General features: G+C 39.2%; 1 protein-coding gene across 3 annotated transcripts in view; it reads left to right on the top strand.

Annotated features, from left to right (window-relative positions):
* Positions 1 to 23,994, top strand: part of LOC110045995 (nucleoporin NUP188-like) — a 39,608-nt gene extending 15,614 nt beyond the window's left edge. For 2 of the 3 annotated variants that reach the window (XM_089282976.1, XM_089282974.1), the window contains 34 exons: positions 59 to 154; positions 1,370 to 1,490; positions 2,229 to 2,316; positions 2,653 to 2,735; positions 3,389 to 3,645; positions 4,284 to 4,392; positions 4,796 to 4,918; positions 5,082 to 5,172; positions 6,145 to 6,235; positions 6,662 to 6,762; positions 7,221 to 7,310; positions 7,767 to 7,871; positions 8,619 to 8,684; positions 9,513 to 9,616; positions 10,617 to 10,680; positions 11,621 to 11,694; positions 12,378 to 12,453; positions 12,841 to 12,972; positions 13,296 to 13,373; positions 13,828 to 13,913; positions 14,564 to 14,718; positions 14,825 to 14,928; positions 15,404 to 15,538; positions 15,994 to 16,062; positions 16,706 to 16,792; positions 17,469 to 17,660; positions 18,286 to 18,423; positions 18,653 to 18,727; positions 19,449 to 19,612; positions 20,205 to 20,283; positions 20,401 to 20,532; positions 20,906 to 20,964; positions 21,478 to 21,607; positions 21,869 to 23,994. In XM_089282976.1, coding sequence (XP_089139102.1) covers positions 59 to 154; positions 1,370 to 1,490; positions 2,229 to 2,316; positions 2,653 to 2,735; positions 3,389 to 3,645; positions 4,284 to 4,392; positions 4,796 to 4,918; positions 5,082 to 5,172; positions 6,145 to 6,235; positions 6,662 to 6,762; positions 7,221 to 7,310; positions 7,767 to 7,871; positions 8,619 to 8,684; positions 9,513 to 9,616; positions 10,617 to 10,680; positions 11,621 to 11,694; positions 12,378 to 12,453; positions 12,841 to 12,972; positions 13,296 to 13,373; positions 13,828 to 13,913; positions 14,564 to 14,718; positions 14,825 to 14,928; positions 15,404 to 15,538; positions 15,994 to 16,062; positions 16,706 to 16,792; positions 17,469 to 17,660; positions 18,286 to 18,423; positions 18,653 to 18,727; positions 19,449 to 19,612; positions 20,205 to 20,283; positions 20,401 to 20,532; positions 20,906 to 20,964; positions 21,478 to 21,607; positions 21,869 to 22,060 — 3,746 coding nt within the window. In that variant the 3' untranslated portion in view covers positions 22,061 to 23,994. The remainder of the gene's footprint in view (positions 1 to 58; positions 155 to 1,369; positions 1,491 to 2,228; positions 2,317 to 2,652; positions 2,736 to 3,388; positions 3,646 to 4,283; positions 4,393 to 4,795; positions 4,919 to 5,081; positions 5,173 to 6,144; positions 6,236 to 6,661; positions 6,763 to 7,220; positions 7,311 to 7,766; positions 7,872 to 8,618; positions 8,685 to 9,512; positions 9,617 to 10,616; positions 10,681 to 11,620; positions 11,695 to 12,377; positions 12,454 to 12,840; positions 12,973 to 13,295; positions 13,374 to 13,827; positions 13,914 to 14,563; positions 14,719 to 14,824; positions 14,929 to 15,403; positions 15,539 to 15,993; positions 16,063 to 16,705; positions 16,793 to 17,468; positions 17,661 to 18,285; positions 18,424 to 18,652; positions 18,728 to 19,448; positions 19,613 to 20,204; positions 20,284 to 20,400; positions 20,533 to 20,905; positions 20,965 to 21,477; positions 21,608 to 21,868) is intronic. The other variant, XM_089282975.1, reaches the window with a different exon arrangement.
* Positions 23,995 to 24,608: the final 614 nt, after the last annotated feature.

Genomic DNA, 24,608 nt, shown 5'->3' with positions numbered 1-24,608 from the left:
TTGTTAGACCGTCCTTTATAGAGTTTAATGCTTGTTTTGCATTTGTGTTATTATCTAGGACCTGCCATTATACAATGGAGCTTTCGATACTCTTGCTGGAAACTGTTTGCACTGGAATTGGACACTTTTCTTGAATACGTGGGTTCAGGGACAGGTGAGAAACGTTCATGCACTGTGAGTTAATGCTGCTCTGAACGAATGCTTTTACATTCATTGTAGTCAGTTGTAGTGCTGTTTAGTACATGTGCATGTTCTTGTAGTAGGGTACTTGCTGATAGCTGACCCCTCAGGGTTACTCTAGCAGGGATCATTCGGGTTATGGAAAACCCAGAATATCATGGAATTCTATAAGTTCATGTTCTAGGCCTGGAAAGGCATGTAATTGAAGTATGGGTCATGGAAGTCATGGTTCATGAAAGTCAATAATTATACTTTCAGAGAATAAAAAGGCAAAACGATCAAAAGACAGAGTCAGAAAAGTGGTTTTAATTCCAGTAAAAAAATAAACACTAGTATGCATTCTATGCTTCATAATGTGGGAAATTACATTAACCCTTGGACGTACAAGCTGACTCATACCCCCACCGTGGCACAAGGAGGGGGGGGGGGGGGTGGATGGACCCCACCTCTTGGTGTTTGTTCTTTTAAGGCAGAGGGAAATAAATTTACATTGATTAGATAGCCCTGAGCTTGCACTACAAGATGATACCATTTTTGTTGGTAATGACGTCATTTGACCCGCCATTTTTGATCCACCCTCGTCGATTTCACTATTTTTTAAAAAAAAGTCAAGAAATAATGGAAATTAACACAAAAACAAGCCAGAATGCTTATGAAATGTACAAATTCGTGAATTTCTGGAATTTGATGAAGACAACTGGAAAAAAACAACAGAGAATTACATGTGTCTCAAAAAAGTTGATATTTGGTCAGACCTACATGGAATTTGAAGGTTACCATGGCAGTGTCAAAAATGATGGGCACACAATTGACATATCAAAATTTCTGCAGAGAATGAAGGAACAGCTACTGGACATTTAAGCCCCTTAGAGTAAATTGTCTTTTTAAAACGTTGAAAAAACCCTATGGGCGGGAGCGGGGTGGCATCCATCCCCCTTGTACATCCAATGGTTAAAGCAATAAATTGTTTTGACAATATTTTGAGAACAACTGCTTAACATAGTTCATGGAAAATTCAGAAAGCTCATGGAAAGTCATGGAATTTTAAAAGTTCAAAAGAGTATGAACCTTTTATCTAGGTATTGTCCGTGGTTAAGTTCCGGTCAAAAGTATGGTTGTAGAATTGACCCTTATGAAATGTATAAAGTGCTGTAGTGATCATGCATTGTAATTTCTTTTTTACGTTTAGCCTTGGATTATCAAAATGTCATTTGCATTGTGGAGCTGGTCAAGGAAATCCTACACAATGACTGGAGCAAGGCGTTTCATCTCAAACCCATCATTGCCCATTTGTACATGATTATTCAAAGGTGACAATAATGCAGTTCATAATAAACATTTCTGCAATATGTCTGTTTTGTCATTGTTCCATTTTCCTGTGAGTATGTGGCATATGTTATATATTAGACATCCCAAGAGTTCTCAAATTCAGCTTTTGTGAAGATTTGGATTGAGAACTTCTTTAAAACAGGATTACTATTTAGCTGATGGCAAAGCTAGCAGTCCTGTGTGTAACATGAAATTCAATGCTGATGAACAGTACCAAATGCAGTGGAAATAACTTAGGTAAAGAACTTTTGAATTTTAAGAGCTTGTTATTAACTACTTATTAACCAAGAGTGAGGTCTTTACATGTACAGAAAAATCTCAAGCTGAGAGCTTGCTTTATTGACTGAGTGATCCTATAGTGAGATCAATAGGACAAGGTCTAGGATTGAGATTTTCCCATAAGGATCAAACATTTGAGATTAATAAGTTACATGTATTTATTAAATGGCTTTTTGCCTTGATTTTGCAGCCCTGTAATTGGCCACTGGGCACTACGGGAGAATAATACCCTAGAATTAGCCAATCAGAGGGTGCAATTTATCTGCTACAAATACAAGCCATGCATGTATAATGAGTAATTGTATTCATTTGATAGAATATTACCGACCTGATCCTATTCCTCTCCTTAGTGTGAAACTAATTGCTCAAACTGTCTTCATTTCAGTTGTGAGTGAGTATGTTTGTAGTTGCTGACAGTTTTTTAAACCATGTTGTTTCAGATGCACCCCATCACCAAATCCTCCACAAGATTTGATTGCCACTTGTTTGTCTTGTTTGGCTACTGTAGCATTAAAAGATCCACACCAGGTACAAAATGATATGTTCTGTTCATTAAAAACTGTTTTTATTTAAAAGTACAAACTTCCATCCTACCTCCAACCTACCGGCAATTACATGTACATGTATTGTTCCTTTGAACGTTACAGTGTTCAAAATCTAAATTTCGGCCCATGATTTAAATACAAATTATAAATGCATGAGTACATGCTATCAGGATAAACTTATGATCTACTCACCTGGAGGGTATTAAGTATTGTATGTTACTGAATTCATAGAAATCATATGGGTTTGCAACATGCAGGGACCTCACAACTAGCCATTTGTGAGGTGGATGCAGTGTTTTTGTTGCTTGTTTTTTTGCAGGTCTGGCATAATCTTCAACAGACAGGATTTCTTCCTCACTGTGTTTCAGCCAAAATTTCAGAAGTGGACAAGACAAAAGTGGAGTGAGTTATCTTACTATAGCCAATATTGACCCCGACATTATTTGAAAGATAGAGCAGTTTCTTTAAGATAACCTGTCCTGGAGTCATGAAAATCTCTTGCAGCACTGTAGAAGGGTTTTTGCATTGTAGGAACCAGTCTTTGAAGATCGAGGAAAACTTTCCAAAGACTCTTCAAACACAAAAATATCTTTGGTTCAAAATATTACCTTCATAGACATGAGGAATGAACCAGATAAATTTGACCTTAGGAGCAGCAAGGGTGGCTGAGAATTGAATCTCACATTCAGTTTTATTTACATATACTGGTGTAGTGGTTTTGGTTTGTTCCAAGTTCTTGCCACTGCTTTGAGGAGTTTTCTTGTCAGTTATTTTTTCTTTGAATGACTTGTCACATGCATGTTCATGAGGGAAAGATAATAATTGTTTATTTATAAGTCTTGCCAGTGACTTCTTATTATCATTTGATGTACATTGTATTTTTTCTTACTTTTCATTGGCCAAGAGTCTACCATGTGACTGCAAATAACTGCTGACAAATAATAGTCTGCTCATGCTTAAAACTGTCTAAATGTGGTTTGCTGCAAATAATATACTGGTCTGCGTAATTGTCATGCTTAACCTTGTCCAATCGTATTGTCAATTGTCTTACTCAGGTTTCTCAGCACAGCACCTGGAAACTTTGGTGCAATTTTGAGTACCAAAGAAAGACCAGTTGGATATTATCCTGTTACTATGGAGACATTGAATTTACTGCTAAAGCTGATCCATGGAATCAGTGTTGCTGAGGACACTGACGATCAGCCAATCAGCTTTCTTGATCTTGCTGCTTGCCTTGTCTTTGTAATGAGAGAAGTGTTCACTGGTTTCCATAAGTGGAGATTCACTGGACTTAAAGACAGAGAGGAAATTGGTATGATTAGTGTGTGCTAGACTGGTTTTAGTAGCATTGGGTTATTATTACATGTATTTATACAAAAACATGGCAGAACCTAAAAATCATTAGGCAAAAAAAATAATATAACTACAGTGACATCATCATTTCCTCCTTCATGTGGCTGAATGTTACCAAAACCACCTGTGATTGCTGCACTGCTACCTTATTCAATGTTCAAGAGTTGTTATGACTCTCAACCTAAAAGAAAAAAAAAAAAAAACTGTATTAAATCCCTAGTGGAAAGATCCCATTAGGTCTCCAGAGGGGATACATTTGTGGTAAGGATATATAATTTTGAAATAACTCCCTAGGCCTCTCGCAAATGTCTTGTACAGGTAGCTTTCAAATAGTGATTTAGACACTCACGGTTAGAGATTCGACAGTTCATTTAATTTCAAAATTCTTGGTATAGTTTGATAGCCGGCTCTTTAAGCTTTAATTTGATGTAGAAGCTTAGGTATCTACAGTTTGAATGGGATACGCTACATCACTTGGACGCGAGACACCTCTAAAGGTATAGAGTAACCTTAAATGAAATAGAGATTTACTTGTAAGGTAGAGGTTTCTGGTTACGCTTAAATTTACATTTTGCTAAAGCCTTGTTTGTTTTCAAGGGAAAAGATGTCTTCAGTTGTTCAATGTTGTTCTTGGCCTTCATTTTAAACCAAAGAAAACTGATGGAGCTAGTGAAACAATGGAGGTGGATGTCACAGATTTGTCAAGGTTTGTGTGTTGTGTGTGTCTGTCAAGGTTTGTGTAGCTGTACTGTGATATCTACCATTTTCTTTGCCAATGATTCAGAGGCTTGCACCATGCCCCAACATCCTTGTGGATCCTCATCACTAATTATTATGACAGTAATAATCTTCAATAGTACCTTTCTGTTTGATTTCCCTCATCACCAATCACTAAGTTGCATTTTTTGCTAAAACAGAACCTGGATGGGAGAATATCCAGATTTTGAACTAGTACTGAGAGAAAACTCTCTATCAAGACAAACTGTTAGCTGACAGTTCTCCAGACTTCTCCTCCCTTCACTCAAGTCCACGTTGTGATGTTCTGTGAGTCACAGTTTTTTTCAGTTTGTTTGTAGCAGTTTGTTATTTTTTTTCTTTTTGCCTTGTAGGACTCCAGTAGTGTTACAGGACACCTTAGTTCTTGACTTATTGTATTCAGAAGCTGGACAATCTTTACTTAACATCCTCGGCACAGGAGTAGACACTGTTGATAAACTGGTGTCTTTGGGAAGGTATGAAGGTGGCTTTTTTACACTTAATTTTGGCTTCACATAACGGCTTTTGATAACAAAGTAGCTGGGGAGAATATTCATTTCTCTTGAGTTTGTTACAGTGCATGATACAGTGAGGATGTGCACAGCAGTATCTAAAGCTGTAGTATAATTCATTCATCAGCAGTGCCACTGGAGGATATGCGTTGACCCTTGTGGAACTCATCAAGCTGGCATTTTCTGTGCTAAACAGGCTGTTGGCAAGGAAAGGAAAGGTAAATATATCCTTGCGCAGTTAATATGAAACATTAAAGTAATGGCAAAGTAGTCTTGAGGCAAATCCGTAAAAAGAGATCATGCTTACAAATTTAGGCCACTTGCAAACCTTAGCTAGTAACGAGCTGTACCGTAGTATAAAATGCTTGCAGAGGAGAACAAAAATTGTGAAAAATTTGTTTACTACTTACTTCATGTAATATGGCTGAACTTTATCAATACCACCTATCATTGCTGCACTGTAGCTCACTGTAGAGTGGTCATGGCATTCAGCCTAAAGAAAATATCTCTGTTATATCCCTGTCGGGAAGATATGTCTCCCGTCAGGTCCCCAGAAGGGATATATTTATCTTTTAGAGCGGTAGTTTAGAAGGATTGCTTGCAAGTTATAAATGTGCAGACAATTTTTTGCACCGAAGCAGCAGAAGTAATCAATCGTAGACAAGTTTAATTTCAAAACCCAACTTAATTTGCTTGGAAATCTTCAATATCCAGTTGGGACAGACATGAAAGCATGCCCTTGCAGTAAGTTGGTTCCGTTTAAGCTTTTGTTTTTGCAACTGCCTAAGTTAGGTACATAGCCGCGATATGATGTTTTACTTGTTCAACTGCACGTCCTCGCCATCTATGGGTACAATACGAACTCACATCATTGCTTGCTACCAGTTGGCTTGATAACCCAGTTGGTAGAGCACTGCTCTGGTATTGCAGAGGCCATGCGTTGAAATCCCGGGAGTTCAATTTTTTTCCTTCAGGCTGTATCTCATACGTAACTGCAGTGATCTCAATTGTCTTTAAAGATGAGATAACGATGGGCCAAAACAAACAGAACCCACAGAAAAGTTGTCAAATGACGTTCTGAAACACATTTCAAGTGGCAATTGTATGGTGCACATAACTGTAAAGTAACGTGCTTAGTCGTATGCAACTTAGTAGGCTTATTATTGCATGGCGCACTGTTTTGTCTTTAGGATGATGATATTTCTCCTTTGGAAGAAGCATTAACATCACAAGTTGTTCATCAACTGCGTGATAAAGGAGCCAGCTATTCCACAAGCTGGGGTAAGGCTTGGATTCTCACAGAGATTCCTAAAATCTTAATGCATGTACTACTGTACTGCATTGCGTCTGTCCATTTCTCTCCATTTGAATTATATGAATATTCTTGTCATTCTTTGTTTAATCATTATCCTCAGTTAATTGAGTATTAATATTTTGAAGAATTCGCTTAAAGTGATTTACTTCTCCATTTGGCTGAATTGTATCAAAACCACCTATCATTTCTGCATTATACATGCAGTTTATTGTGGAGTGATCACGACTCAGCCTAAAGAAACAATTCCCTGTTACATCCCTGGTGGGTAGATACATCTCCTGTCAGGTCCCCAGAGGGGATACATTACTTTAGGATAGAATGCACAGCAGTAGAAGAACAATGTTATAGCATCCAATCGATCTGTCAGTTAAGTATTCATTATTTCTTCTTAGGTAATTGTCAGCTGGTGACTGTGATAGCTTCGTACGTCTATCACAGACTGGACAGTCAGCTGCCGACATTGGCAACACTCTTGCTGAAGAGAATGTGCTTGGTATGTCTGCAGAGTGATGTTACACAAAATTAAGGCAATTAGTTGTCATACACATAACACACGTAAGCAGCAAAGTTTAGTCAGATATGAATCTTCCTACTCAACAACCTGCTGCCTTTTTGTAATTTTTTGCAATGGAGCATTAAATTCATTAAAAGTGATTTTACAAGTTACACCTCGAAGTGGCTGAAAATTACCAATACCACCTATCATTGCTGCACTGTAGCTTATTGTAGAGTGGTCATGGCTCTCAGCCTAAAGAAATAATTCCCTGTTATATCCCTGGTGGGAAGATAAACCTCCCATCCGGTCCCCAGAGGGGATACATTTTAGGCAACTATAATGTAGGTTAAACTAATACAGTTGCATGCCCAAACGAAGTAGTTTCTTAGCTGTTTATCACATGGTGTCCTTTTAATTTTTTAAAAACTTTTTAAGTATAATTGATGATTTTCCAGGTAGCTCCAATGTCCATGCATGCCAGTTTTGGCGCGGAAGCTGTTCCATTGAGAGATGCTTTTGTTTCGAGACTCAGGACCCTTACAGAGGTGCTAATTAATAATGGACGTCCTCGTGATACTGAACAGTAAATGTTCTACAAAGGCGACTCATGTTGAGAATAAGGGAGATACCTCCTGGCATAACAAGAGTGCAGTGTGCAATATAAGTGCATAACACTTCTCCGGCACCAAGAGATAATTACCTAATTATTACCGTGCGGTTGTTGTGAATTACAGCGTATTATCCAGTAGCCTTGATGCTCAAGTTCTTAGAGCTAACAAGTGTCCTGCAGTTGTTACAAAGAGAGTATACTGCTGCATGGGTCTGTAAAGGTTACCTAAGTCCAACAAGGTCAAAATAGTCTTAACTTTGTATTCATATCAAGCATACAGAAATTTGTTGTACGGAGTAATCATCTTTAGGTTGTACTTTACTTATTAAAAAAAATATGAAGTCACTCCTCTAGCTCAACAGAATCCTTTTTTGCACTGTTCAATTTCCAGGACGTCAAACTTAAAGTAGTAATACTGGAATTTATAGCAACAGCTGTGGAAACTCAACCTGGATTAATTGAGCTGTTCCTTGATCTGTCTTCTAAAGATGATAAGGTAGATAACTAATAAGGATCATTTATGCTGGTCATTCCTGTAGGAATTCAGTAGAACAAAAAGCAGATGCATGTGAAACTGTACGTGTACAAGGAGACCATGTCAATCTAACTCACCCTGTTAATAAACTTGGAGCTTTACAAAAAAAAATGCGTTGATCCCAAAAGAATCGGACCCCAACAGAACTTGAAACCATTCTTTCAAATCCTCCAAAGTTGAGTCTGATTTTTTTGGCTTGTTTTCTTTTCAACTGTTCAAGTTGATATATAACTGAGAAGAACTCCTTCTTTTCTTGCAAGAAGTCAGAAGATCAGTCAATATTCGCAGAGAAAAGAAACTGAAAGGTTACGATGCTTGTTCATGAAGATTTTGTTCTAAGATTTTGTGTGAATTTCTAACAACCTCGCTGAATAGAGGGACATTTATTGAAAAACAAGAGTAGGACACTAAGTACGAGGATGATTTGTCCAACATATTTTTATGCTCTCGACTATCACGTCTTAAAACGGTCTCCGATATTGTCTTTATCAACTCAACCGGGATGAGGGAGGGATCTGGGAAGGTAAATGAATGTAAATAGAAAATCATGCTTGATATCGCACTCTTGCTGTTTTCCATAGGTCCCTTACATGGATTAATTTTCATACTTAAATAAGAAATGCAAACATGCTCTCCATAGTTATATTGCTGATTTATAGTAGTTAACGAAGTATTCAAAAGATTCTTTTAATGTCTTGTTTTGTTCAGGAATTCATCATAGGGCTGAATAGCTGTCTTCATGCTGTCTTGGATGTTATTGATCCCGAGAAACAGGTAAATACCAAAGGCGTTAGCATTTCTCGTAACCAGTCTAGTGACACAAGTGTGCACTGACAGGCGTTGTAGACAATGGCTGTGTGTTTGTTGGCTTGAATTTTTATGGAAGGTGGTTGTTCTATGCTTAATGGTAAGTTGCACTGTCTAGATAAAGAGCAAAGTAGTAAATATTGCAGAAGTATTTCTAGTCCAGATGGGTAAGGCTGTAATTGAAGACTTTGGCACTGGCCTCAAAGATTTTGACAGTAATTCCAGCTGAGATCAAGTGCATGCCCTTCAATCAATTTAATTGCGAATATAAGCAGTTTTCACAGTAGTTTCTGTTTTTCAGTGGAATCCCGATTTCTCGAACCCTCATTTTTTCGCACCTCCCGATAACTCGAACCAAAAGTTGTCCCTCTCCTCAGTCGAACACTGTAAGTTTACCCCCGATTTCTCGAACTCTCCGATTTTTCGAACCAATTTTCGTTTCCCTTGGAGGTTCGAAAAATCGGGGTTCCACTGTATTGCACTTTATAATCCATCAAATATTTTCGCATGATTGGTCAAAACCCGTTCCGTGACTGAATATGCCCCAACTAAAACTGGGGGATATCCTAGTGATATTCCCCGATTTTGAAACTGGGGTAATAAGTGTAAATAAATTGAAGTGAATCGAGCGTTCATCACTTGTCTATAGACAGGCCATTACATTTCTCTTCGACTGGTCTGATGACAATAAATATTGCCATCAGACCATAAGACAATAAGTATTTCAGTCCAGATGGGTAACACTGTTATTCTGTACACATTTTCAACTTGATTAACACCTCCTTCTGTCTGTAGTCAGGTCACTATATTCCTCCTCAACTGGTATCTGCAGCATTCTTGTTACTTCACTCTTTGTGGCATGACAGAAGAGATGCCGCGCTCACAGCAATACGAAAGAGGTAATTATACGTGAAAACATTAATTAAAAAATGAATTTACTAGTGATGGACTTTAGCTTTAATAGCAATAAAGTAATGATTTTAATTGTTCAGAACGATAAATCGAATTGTGTAAATTTAATAGAGGGGATTGGTTATGAGGCCCAACGAAGCCTTTGTTAATATTTTTTGTTCACTCTTTTGGCCTTTATCGCGTTCAGAACACAATAGCTTTTTATTTCTGACCGAAGAACTAGGCAGTAGAAACGTTTTGGTTACGTTATTCATGAATAGTGTATGAGCGCAAAACCAAAGATTGTGCATGTTCGTGGACTTTTCACCGTAACTCGTGATATCTTTGGTTGCTCCTTTGAGCTTTGTCCCCGGCTCCACAGCCATTCCTCTGAATTAACTATGTCTGAAATGACAAATATGTAAAGCGCAGTGCTGTAGCGTTATAGGACATTGCATTTTTGAAGTAGAACAAAAATATAAATCATGAAAAAAGGATTTTTATAGACCTTACCGAGCAGCTAGCTTTTACTTAGTTCATAATTTTCGCAGAGGAGAATTGAATTTGTCAAAAATAATTTTGCTACTTACTTCATGTGGCTGAACTTTACCAATACCACCTATCATTGCTGTGGCTTATTGTAGAGTGGTCATGGCATTCAGCCTAAAGAAAATATCCCTGTTATATCCCTGCTGGGTAGATATGTCTCCCATCGGGTCCCCAGAGGGGATACATTTCACTTTTGTCTTCTCGGCTTTGTAGGTTTGTGATTAGAAGTGTAAACTGTTTCTTTAAACTTTATTTGGTATAATTATACTCTCGCAGATTTTTGCAAGGGTTTTGTCTTCGTCAAGGTTAGATTTACAAGTAGCAATTGTTATGTCAACATCCCTCTGGAAGGTCCTTATTTTGTTTAGCGCTACAAAGTCAGACATAAAGATTTGAGCGAGAAAAGTTAGTATTCGCGAATACGTACTGAAAGGCAGCATGTTTTTTTTTTCCTGTTAGCCCAAAATTCTGGGAAAATTTAACTCATCCACTGATGACTGGAATACAATCGGATGTTGAGGAAGTAAGTATTATTTATCTTGATATTTATCTGCAGAAAAGAAGACAAGCACTGTATTGATTAAAATTCTTTTAGCTATAACACAATTGATAGTCCTTTTTCTTTTTCTATCAGCCATGTTTAACTTGCTTTGCATGGCGATATGTCCGTTGTGGTAACAATGATCGAAGGTGACCCTCAAGATGGCATGTGTGCATCTATAACTAAAGAGTGAACTGCAAATTGGCATCTGATCATGACAAGAACGACTTTTCTGGGGCCAGTAGCAATTTTCCTGCAGCGAGTTTTGGAAATTTGCCATCAAAGACTCGGCGTGCGTATTGTGATCAAAATGTTTGCTACAGATTCCTTCAGGCGGCTACGGCAGTAGTTGCTCATTTTGCAGGGGCTTGATCTCTTCATTAAAACAGTGCAAGTGAAAATCGTCTCTCTCCTCTCAACGACTCTCGTCTCAACGTAGAAGAGACTGCTCCCAACACCACCACCCCCTCTCAGCTCCCTTCCACACTACGCCAGAGAAATTTGAAAACCGTGTTTTCCAAATTGTTTTCCGTCCACGCTACGCCGGAGAAATCTAAAAACGCCACAATCACCGGCCATTTTGTATTTGCGTTTGAAGAAAACTTGGGCAGTAAAATCACATGATTTTCGTGATGTCATCGCTTTCGAAAAGCTCCGTTTTCAAAATGTTTTCTGTCCACACGAAAACGAGAAGCCGGCGTTTTTAAATTCCTCCAGTTTGAAGAGCGTTTTCTGAAAAGCTCCGTTTTCGTGACGGATTAGTGTGAACGATAGGCCTAACCGTAGAACTAAAGATGCGTTTTCAAATATCTCTAGCGTAGTGTGGACGAGGCATCCGAGTACTTTTTATGGGTCAGCAAGATATAGGAAACATTCATTTTTAGTGAATACCTGATACCAAAGGCTTTTTTCTCTCTCGCAGGATTACAGATATTACATGGAAATCTGCTGTTATGCTCTGCAGATTATTGCGTTAGAAGCTTACTATGTTTCAAGGTAATCTTGGCATTTTCTGCTCGTCGCCTGTTATCGGCTTATAAATCCATCTTACTGTACATCCGTTGTGATAAATGTACTTGTTTCAACGATTATGACAGATCTTGTAGCTATTTATATTTTAGGCATTAGGACAAGAAGAGAAAATCCCTGATTACTCTTGCGGTTCCAGTGCAAGAGTTGTTTAAGTACCTGGAAGTATTTAACGCTCCTGTAGCCCCGTCCACAATGCGCCGGAGGTAACTTGAAAACGGAGCTTTACTTCTACGGCGAAGTCTCTCCTCCACAGTAATCCGCCACGCAAAACGGAACTTTTCGAAAACGCTCTTCAAACCGGCGGAATTTGTAAACGCCGGCTTTGCGTATTAGTGCGGACGGAAAACATTTTGAAAATGAACTTTTTTGTACTGACACGGTAACGTTACGATAATCATGGTATTCCCCTGCTTGCGTTTTCCTCAAACACAAATGACCAGTGATTGTTGCGTTTCCAGATTCCTCCAGCTTAGTCGCGGACGGAAAACGTTTGATTCCTTTTCAGTGTGAAACTTCCGTTTTCAAATTCCTCCGGGCGAAGCGTGCACGGAGCCTTAGTGTTGCTTTCAGATGTCTTCAGTACTTAGAAACAAAGTCGGTCATTAGTAACAACAGTTAGTAACAATAATTGCATCTACATTCACCAGAGGTCAAGTTGACGACAGTCTGAAGACATCCATGAAAGCTTTCTGTTCGAAACAAAGATATCAATACTGGGGTCAGGTAGGGACAAACCGATTGCTATATTTCAGTTGTGTTTCTTAACATATGTGTGTATTTTGTGCGCCCTTTTTCCCGTCTCTTTGTTTATTCATGGTTTCTCAGCTACAGAACTTTTTATTTAATATGCAATTTACACAATTACGTTCGGTTTGTTCTGTCTCGTCCTTGCTGCATTCTCATATCCTGTTTCGTTAACGAATTCGAAAACCTTTGTTTATTTTCTTTATGTTTTGTTACGTGTTCGAATGTTCAAATGTTGTTTATAGTGGTCAATGCGCTTAGCTACACCTAGCTAGTTCACAGACATGCCACTTTAAATGAAGGAAACAAATATATCAACTAAACGTAATAAAATGTATGTTTCTTTTTTATTCAAATTTCTTGCAGTTCCTCAAGTCTTCAGAACAATCTCCAACTTCGAGTGAGTCAGAGCATGATCAACTAGAAAACTTTGAGGAAGAGAAGCTCAAATTGCTCAAAGCTTGGAGAACCTTCTTGATTGTTTGCTCCTCATGTCAGGTGTGATTAACAGCAGATTTGTGGGATTAACCATGCTAGTGAGAAAAACCAAGGCTGATATTTATGTTAGGAGCCTTAAAAAGTCCCCATCACTCGAAAACTGAAGCTCTAGATTCATTATATTCATTCCTTTTTTTTTCTAGCCCTCGGTTATTACGTTTTCTGAATCACTAGGTGCTCCAGAGTATATTCCATTGTTTATTGTGGTTTAACTATATCTATATATTTTTTTACTCTTATCCTGTTTGCTGCTTGTGTGCCACAGATGGTCTGCATATTTGGACTGTTCTGTACCCAACTAACATGCTCGTTATTTATTGCAGACTGAGATGTTTGGTCTAAATGATACTGCACGGAGACGGCTAATATTGGATGACATTCTACAAGGATTGAAGTCTCAGGTATTGATTCATCAGTCGTTTATAACCACGTATGTCCCAGTTTACATGGAGTCAACCATTAACCATTTTAACTTCCTCCTCAAACGTCATGGATTTTGATTATGAGCCCAACCGGACGGAACGCATCGGAATATTGTCAGAGGTATCAAAAGTTCATCAAACGTTTAATGGTATATCATGTGAAACAGTATTTGACAATTTTTTTTTTGTTTTATCTGTACTGATTATTCGACCGTGATTAAGTGAAGAATATTTATGGCAACAGTGACATAGATACGGCTTAGAATACTCTAATGGTTTCGTTTTTGTCTAAGAAAAACTTTTGGTGGGGTTAAATTTTCGTCGCCTTAACAAGGAAATTTCAAAATGAATGAAAACTAACCCCTCACGAAAATAAGAAGTATAGTGGTTGCATTAGTGCTTATTCTTAACTTGGCTCATCACTTCTTTGCAGGTCTCAAGAAGTGCGTCAGTAGACAGTATTAATGCGTCTGGTGAACTGTGCAGTGTGTTCTTGATGTTACTCGAGAGCTGGAAGAGGTGTGTTGTGAACACTGCCACATTTACAACACTTCATCTCAGTAGGGTGGTATTGAGGGGGGTGGGGGCGGTTTCCTCCATTTTGGATCCCCTGATCTATAACTATCATTATATGGCTAACTTCGTAAGCGGGCAAGATAAATCAAATACTGCACTCTTATTGGCTACCCGAGCGGGCGATATGGCTTGATATTGGCCTCGTTCTTTTTTTTTTTTTACGTGTTTAAGGACCTCGACTCCGTTTCGGTCCATAAACACGTACAAAAAGGACTTGGCCAGTAACCAGCCTTATTATATGGCTAGCTCCGTGAGCGGGCAAGATGAATCAAATCCTGCGCTGTGATTGGCTACCCGAGCGGGCAAGATGGAGCTATTTTGCCCGCTCAAGACTACCGGCCGTGTCCCGCAAGAAAAATTTCCCCGAAAGCCGTATAATAAATCCTTTATTGACGAAGCTTGTTTGGTCAAGATGGCTGAATATTGGCCTCGTTCGTTTTTTGAGAGTTTATGGACCTCGACTCCGTCTCGATCTATAAACACGCAAAAAAAGAACTTGGCCAATATCGAGCCATCTTGACCTCACGCTTGGTCAATAACCCAGATATCAACTATCTTCCTTGCTGATTACAAAAACGTTTCTTACTTTGCAGCTGCCTTCAAGACGTGAATACAGTTTTCCAGTGCCTGGTGGATGTCATGGAAACAGCGCACAAGAATGACACACAGCTGTTCGTTCATATCCGTGTGGCCATGTTCTCTTCCATCTCAGTCTTACTTCAGCATGCCCGAACGGAACACCTTTCAGGTAAGGCATAAATTTCTTTTAAAGCGATTTCTGAACTTCTCCATTTTTCATGGCATGATCCGTTTACCGCTTTAAAGTGATTGCTTTTATTATTTTATTATTTTAGATAAATTAAAAGGCAGTTATGCCATGGTTCTGTTACCGCTGGCTTGTGAGCCACTGGAATACTTGCGAGGAAGGTTCACTAATGAGGAGAAACAGCAGGACAGGGTAGGCAACATATGTTAATGTATTTGTAACTGTATCTTTTCTTTGTATGTAAACAGATCACGATTTTCATCTTAATGTGAAATGCTGTAGAGTAGTTCTGTAATTTGTGCAAAAAAGTAAGCGAGTTTTTTTTTTATTGTAACTTATTGTAAGAAATATTATGTAAGTAATTTAATAAGTAGTTTATTATAATTAATGTAAAAGTAATATTTTGTTGAATAGTTTATTGTGGTGAAGGGAAGAAGTTTACCATAATTATTGTATTATTAGTACTTCAATGGAAAGATATTTACTTAAAAAGTAATGGAATTGCTAAAGCTACGTTACTGAGTTGAGGCCTAACTCTAAGAGTATATGTTTACTGAAAAGAATTCTGACAATGTTCTTCCGCGCACAGAATTTCCCTCTTTGAAGGATTCATCAGTATGTTATGTCAGTAGAATCCTATATCGTAATCACCATGCTATATTTGCAGGTTCTAGAGCTGTCTGTGTTTATCATTGATGAAATTCTGAACATTCTGCTCGCCAATCCTGGCCAGTGGCTTCCTGTATTAAGAGAACATACGCTGTTTGCTTCGCTGGTCCAAGCATTGGACGTCTGTATCAGGGTCAGTAACGTGTAACCTTTTCAATCCGTTCAGTAAAGCTGAAATATGCTCTCGGGCAAAGTGCCGTTGGTCATTCTAGCTTTCCGTGGCGTGAAGACCAGGGGTTTTTCTGCTCCGTGCAGATTGGATGGTCGCTCATTGCTGGTACACCACAGATTCTGCCATGTCTTAATAGTTTATACACCTGGTGGGGAGAGGCACTACGAGAGTCAAGTGTCTAGTGTTAGGGCCTGGACTCGAACACTGACCCCGGCCAGGACTCGAGCCCAGATCTCTAGATCCAAACTCCATCGAGCTGACTACATGCATTTTATTAATTCAGAATTTGGTGGAAAGGACATCCTGAAAGGCATAATGCATGTTGCTAATGCTGTTAAGGGGTCTGGAAATAAGTTACACTGTGTGAAGTTTGTTGGAAGCTTTTAATAAACGTTTGCTTTGCCTATCTACCTCAGACTCAAGAGAAAGTAGGATTCACAGAAGCCATTCTTCACTTGTTCCTGTCGCTGTCACGAATACCAATGGTATGAGCACACTGAACTCTCCCTACTGACTTGTATACATTTCTAGTGTGTAAGTTATGAGAATTTAGCCTCACATCAAGGCAACATACTATGGAGCGTAGGGTGGAGGCAGGGGCTTGTTCCAAATTGTAAATTACAAAGCGCACTAAGAAATAGACGATGTTTAATTTGACTTTATTTTTAATCGTTGAAAAAACACTTGCTGGTGATAACTTTGGAGTATTTATGGTAGACCCGTCATAATATTCTAGATTTTCAATTATTATCTAAGTTGCCTTGATAGCAGTTGGCCTGCACCTCTTTTAAAACCTCTATTTTCATTCGTTCTTGTTAATCTGCACCTCTTTTGTTTTTAAGGGCTAGGGGCATTTTTTGCGTTGTTTACCAATTGTTTTGTTTGGCCAATTACAAAGAACCCTGTGAACGGTGCAAGTCGCACCCTTGATAGGAGCTGGAGAAGTGTCCAGTTACAATATTTTGTGTTTTTTTTGTTTTTTTTTTTGATGCGTCGTACATTTTAGTCGTTAAGTATTTGTAGGATAGTATTTTTAATCTTTTAGACTAGAAGCTCTAGATAGGCTTTTTTTGATCTCTTGTTTTATATTTTTTTGTATACATGTATAACTTTTTCTTTTTGTCTTAGAGCGCTGAAGCCTTGGCTATGAACAGTTTATCTCAGCCGTTGTGTTTGGGAATGGCGTCACTTTCCTTTTCAATAGAAACGCAGCAGGTAATCATTCAACTGCCAAACGCTACTTACAAGACCCTAGGTTTTAGTACGTGATACACGCTCATTGCGTAAGCCTGGGGAGGAGACATGTTGCTCATAGTGTTATCGTTTGGGAATTGAGCTAACCTGCTATGCCCAATTAAATACGGCCGAAGCTCTCCTTGCGACCACTCTCCTAAGCGACCAGCTCTAGTTACGATCACCTTTGTGGAAACCCGTTTTGAATTGTGACTTTTAAACTTTGTAATGAAAAGCTCTCATAAGTGACCGCTCCCGTTAGCAACCACGGCTACTTTTGGGATTACCCAACTGGACTTTTCCTTTGTTTTTGCGCTCTTGTAAGCGACCACTCAGAGTGTTTTACATATAAATCAACGCTTTAATGAAACTGTACACTGCGCTTATAGTTCTTGACCAGTTAAAAAATTGAACGTAAAGTTTAGCCGTGTCTATATCAGATGTAATACATGTTTATTCTTTATGAATTATTGATGAGTTCCCGAAGCTCTCGTAAGCGACCAACCTCTATTGTTTTACGATGCGGTCGCTTACGAGAGCTCATTTTTGTAAGCGACCAGCTCTAGTTATGACCACTTTTTCGAGCTTCCGAGGTGGTCGCTTACGAGAGCTTCGACTGTAGTAACACATCAACCCAAACTTGCTGTTGATCTCAAAGGCTGCCCAGTCCAAGTCTGGATCCCAGTCCCAGGATAACGCCACCCCCTCAGACCCACTGAAACGAGGAAACTGGAACAGAGTATGGCAGCTGTGCCTTGCTGTGATGGCGTCCATGCTGCGCACGCTCAGACATGGTTTTCTCAAAGAAGCATTGGACTTTGCTGGTGTACACAGGGAAAGGCTCGCAGAGGTCAGTAAAGATACAGTGATTCTATTAAGTGAGGTCTTATGGAAGAAGCAGGGTTGGTACTTGTTGGCTTTTTGTGTTATGCGATAAATGAAAGTTGGTAAATTTGCAGCTCGGTGAATAGATCATAAACATGATATGTTGCCACGAGCATGAGACAAAGAAAAAATCTCAGTCTCCGACAGGATTCGAACCCATAACCTCTAAGATACCGATTGGGCGCTCTAACGAATGAGCTACATGTGTATTGTGTGTGATAACTGGAAGCGGTTAGAACACCCAACCCAATCGCCCTTCATTCCGTCACAAGTGTAACACATCACTTGAGAATTTGTGGTCATTTCAACTTGTGACCGAGTTAAAGCAATTTTTGCGGACAAATTAGAGCGTGTAGAGCGGTTTTCATTTGAGTGTCGAAAGAAATTAGGCAATTACTTTGGTTTTGGTTTTGGTTTTACTACGGTTTGAGGTTGGCTGAGTAGTGTAATTGGTGAGTAAATGGTTTAGATTTCGTGTTACGAAACCCAAAGGAAAACCGCTCTAACATTAGATAACAGCAATTTGAAGTTACCGTGTGTCACGTTTTGTTTTGAATGAGCATTTGTATCATGCGGTGTGTTTCTTTCAGGGCATGGACGGTGTGAGGCGGTCGCAGTCATCAGACGTGTTAACTGAAGCTGAGGAAGTCAGTGCGTTCTTGTTGGAACTCGTTCATTTCTTTCAGGAATGGAGGTTCACACTGCCGGATGTGTTGATTCTTCTGCTGGTAACTCTTATTTCATGTTTTTTTTTTCTTTACAATTAGATCAGTAAATTAAAATGTGGTGTCTGTGGTGGTGCGCTTTCCCATGCATTGAGAGTTAGCTTACTGGAGATAACCCTGGAAGTTTATACAAAGTCACCTGTCGAATCTCATAATGTAGCAACAACAGCAGCATCGAGAAGTCGTTGTATTTTTCAAGCGTTGAAATGTTCCTTCCTTATTTCTCTTTCAGGCACGGACTGGTGTTCTGTGTCAAAGCTGTGTGGCACTGCTGACCCATCCAAGATTGCTGGCTCATTTGCTCGATGTAAGCGCACAAATAGACCATATTCGTATTCTCGGTATTGGACAGGAACTAGCTTGTAATTGAAGCTCATGCGGGGGAATAACGTTAAAAGAGATTAATGGCATTTGAAAGGACTACCCAAATTAGCTTAGTTCCAAACTAGTTTCAGGCCAAAACCGTACTGCTTCACTATTTTATCCTTAATCGTTTTCATACAAACAACAAGTAATTTTGTAGTTATGTACAGGAGGCGAATGAGGTTGACAAAAGAATGATAGTGTTAACTTTCATGGTGTGTTATGATTATAATTATAAGATGTAAGTGAGTCAGTACAAGGATAGTTGGGTTCAAGACATTTGAATCACTGTACAAAAATCAGTGTGTGACAGAAGTAAGTTCTCGTTGTGAGATGTTTCAATAATAGTAAATTGTGTGGAAAAAAATACGGTAAGAAGGTAAGGTAAAGTCTGCATATGAGCCAAGTGCCCCATCAGGCCGACGCTTATCTCCGGTTTCAACAGTATGAAGCGACCAGGAGTATTAAATAGCCTACTTAATACTCCTGATCTAGGGCTTAAATCTTGTGTGGAGGATTATAACCGAAAATGTTTTTTTATATACATATAAATGGGTTTTTGACCGTAACGTTTATTTATAAGAAGTAGTACATTTCCTGTGGTGGTGATCGTGTTTTTACTTGGTCTGTTTTTGTCATTTATTTTATTTTGACCTCATCTCTAGTTATCGAAAGGATCTGGTAACTCCTCCGTCCAGGACAAGACCCAGTCCTCACCCGTGCAACGTTCATTAAGCGGCTCGTTTTCGAGGGAAATGCTCAGAACGTACTCATACGCTGACGATGACTCGTTCAGGAACAGCCCGTTAGTCTCTCAAACCCAGTCACAGTGAGTAAATACATCAACGGTTCAATTTTTCCAGTCGGGGGAATAAGTACCAGTACTGTTAAGGAAACTCAAAAGAAAGCAATACAAGATAGACAAGAGAACATCATCTCATCTCATCTCTCGTCTCGTCTCGTCTCGTCTCGTCTCGTCTCGTCTCGTCTCGTCTCGTCTCGTCTCGTCTCATCTCATCTCATCCTATCTTTTTTTAACCTACGTAACGCCATACAGCTCACATTTGCCCAAACCAAACCATAAATGTGGAGATAAGATGTCACGCCAATGTCTTTCCTTTATTTTTACCACTTAAAACTGGCCATACTTTAACTGTTAGCTATAGAAGATAATGCTGTACAATATATGTAAATATTAATTTAAATTATACTTAAAATGCGGCCATCGCCAACTTATACCTGCATGACAGTGACCAACTCGAAAGCTCATTGGCTACTTTGGTCACTGTACACAACTAAATATTGTTTCTTCTAGTTAATCTCTATTTGTAATTTTTTGTATGTCTCATTGTAAACCATCTTATGTTAAGTTGTTTTCTGTAAATAGTGTACAATAATGAACTTGAACTTGAACTTATTAGGTTGTTGAAGATTCTGTGCAACTCCTTGGCGATGTTACGACAGTTAACGCCAGACATTTGTGGAATTCTCATTGATCAGGTAACAACTTAGATACTGACTCTTAGATTATGAAATAAAGCGCCATAAGCATCGACAGGGAGACTGTATTTGCCTGGTTTCGTCGCGACAATATTCATGATTTCGACCTTTCTACAGGGTATGGACCTGGAAGAGTTTCCTCCCTTGCTCTCTCTTGGGTTCAGTTCTCCGACTGTGGACAACGAGGAACCTTTATCGTTTGGTACTCTTTTGGCTTGCCTCAACATGGCGCTCTCAAATCTTGGCCCTGTGAGTTTTGGTTAATTTTTGCGATGTTTGCTTGCTTGCTTGCTCGCATATCAGCTTCACCACAAGTTTCTTTTCTTTTTTTTCCCCCAGAAACGTGCTATCTTAAGATTAATGTAACAATGAAAATGCCGTTTTGCAGAACAGCTGTTTAACAAAGGTTTAGTGAAAGACTACGCGATAATCTAACAATCTATAACTTCTTTAAAGGCGCTTACACTTACACTCTGATTGTAAACTTTTCGTCTGAATCTTAGCCTTGCTTTAACCGCCATACATAAACTTGTGTTCTTCTATTCCACTGTAATGCTTGCAAGTATTATTATTTTGTCTTTTTTCTTCCTTCTGTCCTTTTGACTTGTGACTTTCTCCAAAGCCTGACCTGAAGTCACCCGTGAAGTCACCAGTTAGGACATTATCAGAATCATTACCAAGGTAAGACGTTTCGCAAATTTGAAGGAGGTGTTTTTGCAGTCCTCGGGAACTCGTTGAAGGTTGCTTTCCCTGTGATTGTGTTGAATCTTGGGAAGGCTGTTGTTGTTCGTTCCCGGGATCTCACGGCCCCTTATTGACGACATCCTTTGACTCTTCAACTTTTCTTTTATAACTGATTTTTTTCCTGTCTATGTTACTTAGGTTGCGGCTGTTTGCAATTTTACGTGAATTCAATCGGCGTTTAAAAGCTACTTGACATAGCGCCTCGAAGGCACGTTCAGATTTTAATTTCGCGAGCCATGCGCTTGTTGTGATGCGACGGCCTGTAGATTCCGCTCCAATCCACGTGGGTTGTTCATGTACACTTCTCTTCGCCACATCTTTATAAAATTCCATAGTTTGCCAGAGTTTATATAACCACTGCTGGCCAGCAAGATGTTTTATTTGATCTCAAGTGAACTTAACATTGTCTTTCAGTGAATAACCTTTTGTCATGTGTATGCGTGTTTGTAGATCTCTTCTGATGTTCACGATGGAGAATGCACTCATTGTTGCCTTGTCTCAAGCTTGTCGATATTTGCGGGATCCCGGGCTGGACCCGCGGGTCAAGCAGTTTCTCAAGAGAGAACTTGGTAGTGAACTGGTAAGTATTGGAAATAAGCAAACTTTGTGGTATTTATCTGACAAGTATTTACCAGTATTGTCCTGTGGACTCCTTAAGTTACTTGTTTGAGATTATTCAGACTCAAAACAGAAAGACAAAAAATATAAACAGAAAACCTCAGCGAAAAGTGACAAAACTGAAATCATAATTCTCGTTAAACCTGGGTTTACTTTATCAGACTTTGAACAACCCAGCTCTGATAGTTTTTGTGACGTTGATGCGTGGTTTTTTCATTTCAAGGGAAACTTTCTTGGCGGTCTGTTCCGCCATTTTGTTCGTCGTGGTCTCCCTCCTTCCCCAGCAGGATCAAGACAGACGAGTCCGAGCAGTACTGCAAGACGAACACCAACCAAGGCACTGGCATTCACAGAGGCACCAGAACAGAAGTTCTTTAAACTGGCAGACACGTTTGTCAAGCAAGTCTTAAGATAGACCACTTTACCGGGATAGGTTTTCACCAAAGCAGCTGAACAGAAGTTCGTTAAACTGACGCACACGTTTGTGAAGCAAGTCTTAAGATCTGATGCAGCTGAACAGAAGTTCTTTAAACTGACAGACACGTTTGTGAAGTAATTATTAAGATCTGGCGCAGCTGAACAGAAGTTCTTTAAACTGACACACACGTTTGTGAAGCAAGTCTTAAGATCTGGCTCAGCTGAACAGAAGTTCTTTAAACTGACTGACACGTTTGTGAAGCAAGTCTTAAGAACTGGCGCAGCTGAACAGAAGTTCTTTAAACTGACAGGCACGTTTGTGAAGCAAGTCTTAAGAACTGGCGCAGCTGAACAGAAGCTCTTTAAACTGACTGACACGTTTGTGAAGCAAGTCTTAAGATCTGGCGCAGCTGAACAGAAGTTTTTTAACTGACTGACGCGTTTGTGAAGCAAGTCTTAAGATCTGGCGCAGCTGAGCAGAAGTTCTTTAGACTGGCAGAAACGCGTCTGTGAAGTAAGTCTTAAAATAGGAAACTTTACCGGGATAGGTTTTCACTGAAACAGCTGAACAGAAGTTATTTTAACTGGCAGACACGTTTGTGAGGCAAGGCTTAAGATAGACCATTTTATCGGAATAAGTTTTTGCTGAAGCAGCTGAACAGAAGTTGTTTAAACTAACAAGCAAGCAAGGCTTAAGATAGACAACTTTACCGGAATGTATTTTCACTGAAGCAGCTGAACAGAAGGTTCTTTAAACAAGCAAGGGAGAGAGTCTTAAGATAGACCACTTAACTGGAATAGGTTATCACTGGAGCAGCTTAACAGAAGTTCTTTAAACTGGCAAACACGTTTGTGAAGCAAGTCTTAAGATAGATCACTTTACCGAGATAGATTTTCACTGAAACAGCTGAACAGAGGTTTTCTAAACTGGCAGACAAGTTTGTGCAAAAAAGTCTTTATATAGGAAGTTCTGGAAGAGAAGTTCTTTAAACTGGTAAACACCATCGTGAGGGAAGTTGTTTGAACATATCTGCAGAGGCCTCGAAATGGAAATTGTGTAAATTCGCCGACACCTTTGTAAGGCAAGCCTTGAGACTGGATACATGGTCAGATACTTGAGGATTTCTGACACAGAAATTCTTGAAATTCGTGGACTGTTGGTCAAGGCGGTGTTGAGATTGACCAGTTGTGGTTAGATATTGAGAGAGGCATGGTTTGTAGTACTATCTCTTTAAATTGCCTGCAAGATACGTTGTTGAGTCTTGAGATGGAGCACTTTTCGGTATTAACAAAGGTACAAAATGCAATTTGTGAAGGTCATTCACTGAAACGTCGAAGATGAAGTACCTTAAGTTGTCAAGCATCTGTTAATCTTGCCAAAGGACAGTAGATCGTTAAATTAAGAACGAAGTGGCGAGGTAGCTCAGCGTATGATGTCCACGATTCAATGAATTTGCTTTCATATTGTCAGCGTCAAGACAGATTTTCCTCACTCCTCTCTATACATTTTCAGAGGACTTAATAATCAGATTTTTCCGTTGTTGATTATTTACTCAATTCTTGTCAACTGTGTAGATGATTTTGCATTGATATTGTGTAGAGAAATAAGTACTAATCACTTTTTTACCATAGAAACAGAGACTAAGCTAAGCATCCCCACAGAACGAACAGGTTAAAATAACAACGCCAAAAGGCGCAGATCACTCAGGGCAAGTTTCAAGTATCTCTTCTCCTAACTTAATTAACTTATGTTGCTGAGAATTTGGTAGTGCCTCCTTTTTGACATTTCCTTTGTTAGGCATCCTTTCGTGCTTAAAAACTGACAAAGGAAATCCCTGCGGTGGAACAATGATTAACAGCTGGATTCTACTTCACGTGTACAGTTTTGTTTTCTCCATTTCTTTATGTTAATAAAAACAAGTGAATTTTGTACCTGATCTATTCTGTTCTGTTTCCCAAGCGAGAGACTCTCAGAGGCTATTACCCTTGTATTTAACAATCGGAAAAGATTTTTTTGGCAAAAAAATAGGCCCTTGGCAGCAATTGACGTCATATATCTTTCATAAATAGACTTGTTACGTGAATGTGTTACTGTTTGAAGAATTCGTTTTCTGCATATGTCGGCAACATCGTCTTGTTAGTGGGCATAAACTACATAGTACTATTTGCCTTCTATTGTTTGCTCCACTCAAGGCCGTCACGTCTTTGGCGGCTAAACTTAATAGAGCTTTACCGCAAAACAAACCTTATGCAAATATGCATTTCACGACCATGGGCATGTAAATGAGATAGTTACTGTTTCTCTTTCAAGGAAGAGTCGCATGTCAAGATGTAAGCTGGCGTGATTTGGATGTATATTTTAATCAACTCGCTGCGTTCGCAAATACCTTATGAAACTAGATAAATTGTAAAAGCAAATTGTTGCTTCTCAGATATGGGGGATCTTAACAAAATCGTTGCAACAAGACTAACGATCGTAAATCGCCGGTTCGATCCATGCTTTAATTTACATGATAGCTTTGTCGAGGCTGTTTCTTCTTCGCTAC

Source organism: Orbicella faveolata, unplaced genomic scaffold (assembly GCF_042242905.1).
Source record: "Orbicella faveolata isolate gen_17 unplaced genomic scaffold, um_ofav_v1 contig_12, whole genome shotgun sequence".
In the NCBI taxonomy this organism is placed as follows: Eukaryota; Metazoa; Cnidaria; class Anthozoa; order Scleractinia; family Merulinidae; genus Orbicella; species Orbicella faveolata.
The sequence above is the reverse complement of the archived record's forward strand: the minus strand, read 5'-3'. Positions and strand labels throughout refer to the sequence as shown.